The sequence below is a fragment of the Rhinolophus ferrumequinum genome, chromosome 17 (assembly GCF_004115265.2).
Source record: "Rhinolophus ferrumequinum isolate MPI-CBG mRhiFer1 chromosome 17, mRhiFer1_v1.p, whole genome shotgun sequence".
In the NCBI taxonomy this organism is placed as follows: domain Eukaryota; kingdom Metazoa; phylum Chordata; class Mammalia; order Chiroptera; family Rhinolophidae; genus Rhinolophus; species Rhinolophus ferrumequinum.
In genome coordinates, this window is record NC_046300.1 from 43,910,426 (window position 1) to 43,920,214 (window position 9,789).

The window sequence follows — 9,789 nt, forward strand, 5'->3', positions numbered from 1 at the left end:
ACAGAGTAGGAACACAATTATCTGCAGAGTACCAGATAACCTAAAATTTAAACTTTAGAAGTACTTACTTTTTTATCCTGAGGATAGGGGAGATATTATGAATAATGAACTTAAATGAGCTCAATAATGTTCAAAAAACAGCCCTTACTAAAGGATGTCAGTTTTGTTTCCATTGTAAAATCCCATTTTTTAAGTGAAGGTACTATTTTAAATGGTCTTTCAAAGGTTTAAGCAGCGGTTTTAAAAGTGCCAAGCAGCGTGAGCTCTACAAGTCAGTTCAACTGGTATTTACTGACTACGTGCCTTCTCCAAGTCACCCATCCGGCCAATACACGGACAGACATACGATACAGATGCTAAACTGGAGAACAATTCACAAACCCAGAGCTGAAGTGTAGTGTTAGCAAGATAAGATGGGAGGGGCTGAGAAAAGGAAAAGGGCGGCACTGACTGAAAAAGTAAAGTCCTGGAGAACTTTCTGGATTTGGCTTGAGCTACACTTGGAAAGGCAAACAGAATTTGAATAGTGGGAAATTAGTGTATACGGAGCACAGTGACTTCTATGTGACTTACAAGCCTTTAGAAGTAGGTTGGCACAAGTTTATAGCAAGCTTTGGATGCTAGAATGAAAAGTTTTAGACTCTTCTGTTCAAACGATTTTCTTTATAAAAGAAGTAGACATTTAGCTGTACCTTATAAAACCTGGATATAAATCCCTGGATTGTGGTTAGATTGTGTGAATGCTGTGATTTCAATAGACTATAAGCATCACGCCTGATTCAACACACTGTATCTTTTATTGAAGCATAAGGTACCTACACAGTAAGTACTTGGTAAATGTCTGCTGAATGACCGAATGATTCCCAGGATGAATTAGTCAGCTCAAAGTCCAAACATGGGGGCTCCAGCTGGTAAGCCACCTAGGCTTTGATCAAACAGCTACCCCTGAAAGTTTTATGTTAGAACAATAATCCCACACGTCAGCTTTCTGTAAAATAGGTGAACCCCGTCTCTAGCTCCTCTCCCCACCACAATCACAGCAGTCAGATAAAGTTGAGGAGTTTATTAGGGAAATGTGAGAGGCAAAGACACCCCAAGTGACAGAAAGAAAATTCTGAAAATGTCCCTTCAAGCCAAGTGGGGGCCTGGCCTTGACCTCCCCAAAAGGACAAAAAACTGGTGGGTTAGCAACCACATTCTCTGGCAGCCACCTTGCCAGGGCATGTGTGTCTCCGAGCCCCCAACAAAGGTGTTGAGGAGACAGAGACTGTTTGTAGATTCAATGCAGAGGCTAGGAGAGCTATGAGGAAAGTCTGAGAGAGAAAGAGAGGGGTGGGGAGGACCTTCACGAAGAGTCCCAGGCTTTTGGCTCCGAGTGCCTCAAACACATTGACAAGTAGTTCTACAAAATGTTACTGAAAAGGTAAAATGCCTAATGTTTTCAAGAGTTCCCCTGGAACTTCTCCCCACATGCCACATCACACTGCCAGATGTACATGGCAGAGCCCAAAGGCCACATTGTTGAAGAAAGAAAAACAAGAATAAGCCCCTTTGCTCTTTAAGAAGAGAGGAAGGAGCTGAAGGCTGCTGGGGCCTTTCCCACGTAGGCCTGTGTTCTGTAAAGCAACTTCCCAGCAGCAGCCTGGCACAGTTCTAGGTGAGGGTCTCACCTTTTGTCACCTGTTGAAGCAAAACTGAAAATTAGATAAATTCAAAAGGATTGTAGGGTCTTAAAAATCTTATTTTAGATCCTAGGTAGTAGCGAGTGGTAGAAAATAAGACACCTTTGGAGTCTCAGACACATGGTTCAAATCCAGGCCAGGTACTTAAGTTCTCTAAGCCTGTTTCTGCTTCTAGGTTTGTTTCAGCGATAAGTGAGAACGTGCATTCTCTCTTGCACAGCTACTGCCCAGCCTCATGAGGAAGCATCTTGCCTGCCATACTCACCCGTGCTTCAATGTACTCTATTCTCCGTTCAAGAGCTGTCAATTTCTCATTTAATGTTGCGAGTCTTGAGCGACAAGACATATCTGGTAAAAGGAGACTGATGTTCAGGATTATTGTCATCCAGACACACACAGATACACAAAGACACACATCCACCACCACCACCACCCCAAGCTAAAGAAGAGGAATGATGTATCATGCAGAGTACAAATGGGTTGGGGGGACAAAGCACGGGAGTGCAGAGGACAAGGTGAGAAGTATCTTAGGAGCACAGCTGCTTAGAGTGGATCTGTTGAACTTCCTACCAAATAATGGCCCCCAAAGATGTGGCCTCCTAATCCCTGGAACCTGGGAATATGTATTTTACAAGACAAAAGGGACTTTACAGATACAATTAAATTTAAGAACCTTGAGATCCTGGATTATCTAGATGGGCTCAACCCAATGACAAATCCATAAACACAGACAAGAAAGGAAGAGGAAAAGCAGAAGAGATTTGCAGTGTGAGAGGGACTCAACTTGCCATTGTTGGCTTTCAAGATGGAGGAAGGGAACCATGAGCTAAGGGTTGCAAGTGACCTTTAGAAGCTGGGAACAGCCCTCAGCAGACAGCCAGAAAGGACACAGAGATCTCAGTCCTACAGCTGCAAGAAAGTGAAGTCTGCCAACAAGCCAATAAGCAAGGGAACAGATCCTCTCCTAGAGCCTCCAGAAAGGCAGGCACACTGCTGACCCGCTGTTAGCCCAGTGAGCCAGTGCTGGACCGCTGAGCTGCACAACCATCAAATAACCCATTTCTGTGGTTTCAGCTGCCACGCTTGTGATAATCTGTTATGGCAACAACAGAATACTAATACACCAAAGGTGTACAGATGGCCATCCGCTAATAGGCAAACTAAGAGTTTCAAGAGAAGGAAAATGACAAGAGGAAGAAAATAATCTCAATAGGGAAGCAAAGCAGAGGCCAAGAATGCAGGAGACTAAGGGAAGGCGGAAAGGCGTCAGCGTTTCCGAGCTCAGGGAAGCCACAGCACTACTGCGGCTCTAGGTGGGCACTTAGGTTTCATTCATATCTGCACAGCCTTTCAGAATGAGGGAAAACTCGGAGAACATTAAATACCTTGTGGAGCCCACATTCCATCTGCAAAATTCCTTTTCTGCCTGTACCTGTTCCAATCTTCTTTCACCACCTCACCCAAAATGAAACCTAGATTTCCCCTAAAATACCTTTTCCTCTGCAAACTTCTCTAACACAAACTACTTGCCTATTCTTTCTCCAACTATTCTCAATATACAGGAGAAAATGGTTTCTAGCCATGCTAATTATTTCCTATCATTCCTCCAACACTGTTGTTCAGTCATCTCTCAATAATCTTCACTTTTTAAGTTTAAAATAGCCACTCTCTGCGACACCCTCCCACTCAATGACTTAACACTTAGCTCACAACCTTCCTTTTCATCTCTTCCCTGGCTGTTATGCAAAAGTACTTCGGTACCCATTTTGAGACAAATCTTCCTACACCCTGATCTTGCCTCAATTTTCATTTCATCATATCCAAGTCTTACTCTACTCATCTTGCCTGTCTAAACATTCTTCTTTAAGGTTCGGTTTAAACTGGACCTCTGAGGGGTCTTTGCCAGATGGATACATTCGCTCCCTTCTGTATTTACCTAAACATTTATGGTTGAATTTCTGATTTGTAAGTTATTTATGCACTTAGTCATAGGTTATCACTTCTCCCTTTGGATAAAGATTTAACAAACAAAAATGTTCACCACTATTACTTAGGAATGCTTTGACAAAGCATGGCATATATTTGAGACTACTGAAACAGCCATTAAAATGACATTTGAAGAATAATCGCATGAGAACATGTTCATGCAACCACATGTTTATGCACTTGTAATTTATTATTTACATGTCTGTTTCCCCAGTAGAATGAGTTAATCAAAAGCAGATACTGTCTCTTATTAATCTTTGTAACCTTAGTGTCTTGCCTGGCACTCAAATATTTACTGAAAAAAATGATGGATTCTGGCATATTAATGCAACAACAGCTTGATTTTCGTGTAACTCCACTAATTTTACAAGTGGGGAAATTAAGGCATAGATTAAGTTAAGGGCCCATCGGGGGTCACTGATGGGACAGAACAGTAGCAGAACTGAGTTCAAAACCCAGCTCCTTCATGCTCTCGTCTGGTACCCCTCCCATCACACTGTCCCACTGCACATGGCTACCACCCTTCTGAGACTCTGGGGCTGTCATTTATTCCCCACATCTCTTAAAATTTGCTTACAGCCCAATTCCTTCACTTTCCAGTTCATTTTTTTCTTTTTATTTCCATACGAGGTCCTTTCCCACTAATCCATCTTCACTACTACTCTTTACTTTTTTAAAATAGCTTTATTGATACATACTTTATATGCATACCATAAAGTTCACCTGTTTAAAATATATAATTCAATGGTTTTTAGAATATTTACAGAATTGTGCGGCCATCACCATAATCTAATTTTAGAACATTTTCATGATCCCTAACAGAAACCTTTATCTGTCAGTATTAGTAATCATTCCCCATTCGGCCTCCTCTCAGCCCCCGGCAACCACTAATCGTTCTGTCTCTATGGATTTGCCTATTCTGGACATTCTTCCTTCTTCCTTTTAATCTTGTTTGTCTGCTAGTCTTGTTTGTCTGCGTCTTTTAATGCCCAGGTGTAGCCCAGGTGTCACCTCAGCGCTCCTTTTCCTGGATACACTGCCACTGCGAGGACTGGCCAACGGGACCAAATCTCTTTCGCTTTTGTTTGTAGAGCCTCAAAGGTACACCATGTATGCTATTGAGTAACAGCACGAATGTTATCACTGACAACCTGTCATTTCCCATAGAAAGAGCCAAAATTATCCAGAGGGGCAGGGTGGCAAGAGGGAAGGTTTCTTCCGGATGGCTGTTCTGTTCTAGCTGTGGCAATCTGGTAATGAATCAGAATCCAAGAACACAATGCTACTGGCCTACATGGAGAATGTGGAGAAATACAAAATGTTGAACTCCGGACACTTTGCTGACATTTCAGATCCCACTAAAGACATACTGGTTCAAACAAAGCACTGGGAAAACACTCAGCAGCTAGACAAATCTAAAACCAGAGTGCATTTATGTGTTCATTATCACCAGACTTTAACTGAAAATGCCACTTGTCCTCGTCCCCCCTATAAGCAAGGGATGAGTCCCAAGCCCCCAGGGGAAACCATAAACCCTATACATACTATGTTTTTTCCTATACAGACATACCTATGCTCAAGTTTAATTTAAAAATTCGGCATAGTAAGACGAACAATAATAATAAAATAGGACAGTAAGATACTGTAATAAAAGTTACGTACGTGAATGTCGTCTCTCTCAAAATATCTTATTGTACTTCTTTGTGATAATGTGATGAGATGAAGTGAGGTGAATGACACAACACAGGTACTGTGATGTGGCATCAGGCTACTACTGACCTTCCGATGATACGCAACAAGCACTTTATGGTTTCTCTTTGGCATAGCCGAAATGCCCGCATCACTACTCTTGTGCTTTGGGGACATTATTAAGTAAAATAAGGATACTTGAACACAAGCATACAACACTGCGGTGTGGATATGGTAACCCAGGCAGCTACTAAGTGATTAAGGCGCGGGTTATATATACAGCATGGATATGCTGGACAAAGGGATGAAAAACGTCCTGGGTGGGACGGAGCAGATAGCAAGAGATTTTATTACACTGCTCAGAACAGCACACAATTTAAAACTTATAAGTTATTGATTTCTGGAATGCTCCATTTAATATGTTCAAACCACAGGTGACTGCGAGTAACTGAAACTGGAAAACAAAATAGCGGATGAGGGGAGACAACTATGTACATCACCACTGCTGACGGATGCCAGTTAGCAGACAGCTCCTTCTCGGAGCGCTCACGCACATCACCTTAGTCCACAAAAATCAACTGTCTTTCTCTTGAATTGTTTGTGCAGGTAAGTTTTACTTCTTCAATAAAATGTAACTTAATCCTTTATCATCGCATCTGACACACAGCTGGGTCACAACAAGTATGCTATATTTGTTGGCTAAGTATAAAAAATAGTCACATTCTCTATTTTTCATTACATTTCTCTGCACATAGTTTTAATCAGGGAAAAAAGGGTATAAAAATAAAAAGCTATCATCTGTGGCAATTCATTTTTAGAAACTTCACCAATTCCAACTACAGAACAGGCCTAGTATTAGGAAGTTCTCACTGCATTATGATCTGCATGTCCTCAGGTTCAGATGGTGCTCCAACACTCAAAGAGAAAACCACACAGAGATTGCAACTCTTCTCACCAGCTGGAATCAAAGGGTAAATAAAAACTGTTCAAGAATGTCATTAGCTGTCTCAGAAAAACAGATCCCTCTCCAAACCTCATGGCCTATAGACTCTGTGGTTGGGTGAGGACTGTAGGATTGCTGCCATTTTCAGAGTTCCAGATGCCTCCTCAAAGTAAATTCCTATTCAATCTTTGCACCACCAAATCATATCACAAACTCAACACAAGCCCACAGATATACATCAGCACGAAGGAGTCACACTAAGGGCTTAGAATGGGAAAGTACGTCCCTCACTCGTTCATCCTGGGTCATTCAATGCCAAGACAATACACTCAAAGTGTACCCTTATGATTCATCCAGTTTCTCAGCCTGAAGATCTTTGTCTAATTCTTATATCATGATATTGTCAGTCTTCACAAGCTTTATACCTGCTAAATCATATTGCTTTAACTTGTAATCTTGCTTCATAATTCTGTTCTTACTTGTAATTAATTGTTCTTTTATTTAACAGGACTAAATTCACACTGTAAAATCTTCAAAAACCACCTTCCATGTTTCCCCGAAAATAAGACCTAACCGAAAAACAAGCCCTAGCATGATTTTTCAGGAGGATATCCCCTAAACACAAGCCCTAATGCGTCTTTTGGAGCAAAACTTAATATAAGACCCGGTCTTATTTTCGGGGAACCGCGGTAGTAATTACTCCAAACATCAGGCCATTATCATTATTACTTTAGGGAGAATAATAGCCTAAGCTAAGGGAAGTCATTTCTTCCCTTTCCTAAAGACTGGAATTCTGTGTATCTATTTCCACAGCCTAGGACTTGCTGGAAATCTTGAACAAAAAGAAGTCTTTATTCTCTATCTGATCACAAAATGTGACGCACATACATTTGATAAGATCTTAGAGCAGGCATTCTCTTGCTAATAAAGGAAGAAAAGAGACATTTCTCCTCTGCAAATCCTAAGCTCAAATTCTTCAATTTTCAGTCAGTTCCAAAAGACTCACCCATTATACACATTTAGTGGGTGTGAGATGATAAGATTTATGTCAAAGATAAAGGTATGTGAATTAAAAGTTTATTAATATTAATATAATTCAGTGCTCACAAATGAAGATATTACATTACCAAATCCAAATTTGGGGGACTGAGATACTAGATTACTTTAAAATTTTAAAAAAGAGCCCCAGCTTGACTTGTTATTTTAGATGCTTTATTGACTGAATTGACATTCTTAGTACTTTGCTTGGCTATTGTGTGTACTGATCAGATACTAACTCCTACCAGATAAATGAAGTCTTTTAATTCTGATTTTTAAAGTTAAAACTCTCCACATCAGTGATTTTTCCTATTATTTTCCACTGCCTCTCCAGACTAAGCCAAAGCTGTGATCCTGTCATCATTCCATTCTTTCCCTAGCATGCAATATTTTGGTTTCTTTTATCTGGCCTTTCCACTGAGAGAATGTTATGAGTAAAGAATTCTGTGAAGAACCCCCAATAATACTTTAGCTCTCCGAGAAAGCAGGAGAAACCAATTATGAAAACTAACATTTAAAGAGTTTGCACAGAATTTTAAAAGACCACCTGAGTAGAAAGGTACTTCTCCCAATAATACTACCTTCACCCCCATTTCCTGGTAAGGAAATCCACCGCACCAAGACACATCAAAATTACAGTCCTATACATCTTCTATGTAAATACATTAATACAAAAACGATGTTCTGCTTTGTTCTGAAGTTACTATTTCGTCTTCAATACAGAAAGTCTTTGAATGCAGGAAATAGGTTCTTATTCTGTGTCCCCCCAAAGTGCCTCAGTTTTGCACTAAGATCTAGTTTCTCTTGCTGATGCTTTTTGACAAAATTCTGTCAAATGCTTTTTGGCAATGTTCGGTCCTTAGAACTTATCAGTCCTCTAGCTAGAAAATAAATACGTTTAAAAATCTTTTTTCCATCATTTTCCCTACGAAATCTTAATTGCTGAAATGTTGCTGAATTAGTGGAAGAGAAGCACACGAGTTGGAAAAATATCACTAGATGTCATCTCTACACCTTGTGATTACGTAAGAAAGTCTACCCAGTGCCGAGTTCTCTTAAAGAAACACTTGAAGAACACCTGCCATGACTAGGAAAGATTTTGCTAGAAGCAGACAGGACTGCCAGCTAGATATTAGCAATACGGAGATTTCCAATGGCCCTACACGATCTGGACCTTACTTCTGACCTCGTCTACCACTCTCATCACAGCAAACACGGAAGACAAGAAGGGAGGGGCAGGAGAGTGGCTGAAGGGGCGACTGAAAAGCATGGCACTGAAGGGTTTTGATTTGATCCTGAAGGAGATGGGGGACCATCAAGAGTCTTTTTAAACAGGGCAGGGCCACGGCCACGGAAGCGTTCTGGAAGGCGCCTTCTGAATGCAAAGTGGGAACTGGAAGGAAACCGTAGCACAAAGGAAGCAGGGAGACTACTGAAGAGAAGAAAAGCCGCAGAAGGTGGATGGAGCTGCCTGACGAGTCTGGAAAAAGGGAAGACTCGTTTTGTTAATGGGTCCGGGGTAATGGCACTGAAGCGAAGAGCTCAGGCTAGAGCAGGACAACCCTACAGGAACTGCCCAGCGCAGCCTGAGGGTGAGGGCGGGAGGAGGAAGGTGGGGCCTGAAGGAGGAAGCGAAAAGCAGCAGGAGCCGGGGACTCCCAGGGAGAACCCCTTCAAAGCGTCTCGGCGCCCCCGCCAAACTGCCTCAGAGGCCTCCCTCTATCCCACCTCCCCCTGCTCGCCCTCTGACCGAAGGAGTTGAGAAAGTCCGCGATTTTCTTGATGCTGCTGGTGATGACCTCAATGTACTCCCGGTTCGCCCAGTCCTGGTGAATCTCCCGCTGCACTGGATCCTCTTGTCCCGCCATGGCTGCCGCTTAATGAAGAGCGACTGCGCAAGCGCCCCGACCCTCCAGGCCGCCCGTGCGCTTGCGCCGCCAGGCCACCCCCAGCCCTGGGCACCCACGAATCAACGGGCATTGTGATGCGCCTGCGCAATGTCACGTCCTCGCCTGCGTTTTTGCCCTGCTCCCACGCCTCTGAAAAGTCGCCTTAACTCTGCTGGGGAGAGTGGAGTACGCATGTGCCAGGAGCCTGTCCCCCCCACCATAAACCAGGTCACTGGCGCTTAGGGTAGTTAGAGGCGCGTGGTCCCGCGTCACCCTCTCACTCAGCTGCTCCAAACAGGTTGCGGTCTGTGTCAGCAGTAAGTTGGGCATAACTGATTAAACCACATTAAATACAAGTCATTTTCAAAATGCCTTTCAACAGCACAGCATGATGGTCCACCTGGATTTGTCAAATGAATACGTATTTTTTTTAATAATAATATCCAGTGGTGGAGAGGCTGAGGGGAAATTAGTAGACTCGTAAATAGCTGGTCACATTGTAAACTTGGCACAATCCCTTCAGAAGGAAATTTGTAAATCGATAAACGAGAGCTGTAAAAAT

General features: G+C 42.4%; 1 protein-coding gene across 1 annotated transcript; it reads right to left on the reverse strand.

Moving 5' to 3' along the window:
- Window positions 1-773: 773 nt before the first annotated feature.
- On the reverse strand, window positions 774-9,252 carry BRK1 (BRICK1 subunit of SCAR/WAVE actin nucleating complex). Its single transcript, XM_033132869.1, has 3 exons — window positions 9,089-9,252; window positions 1,948-2,030; window positions 774-1,680 (listed from the first exon to the last, which is right to left on the reverse strand). The coding sequence occupies exons 1-3, from the start codon at window positions 9,204-9,206 to the stop codon at window positions 1,654-1,656; spliced, it is 228 nt and encodes a 75-aa protein (XP_032988760.1). The 5' UTR covers window positions 9,207-9,252; the 3' UTR covers window positions 774-1,653.
- Between the last annotated feature and the right edge of the window lie 537 nt (window positions 9,253-9,789).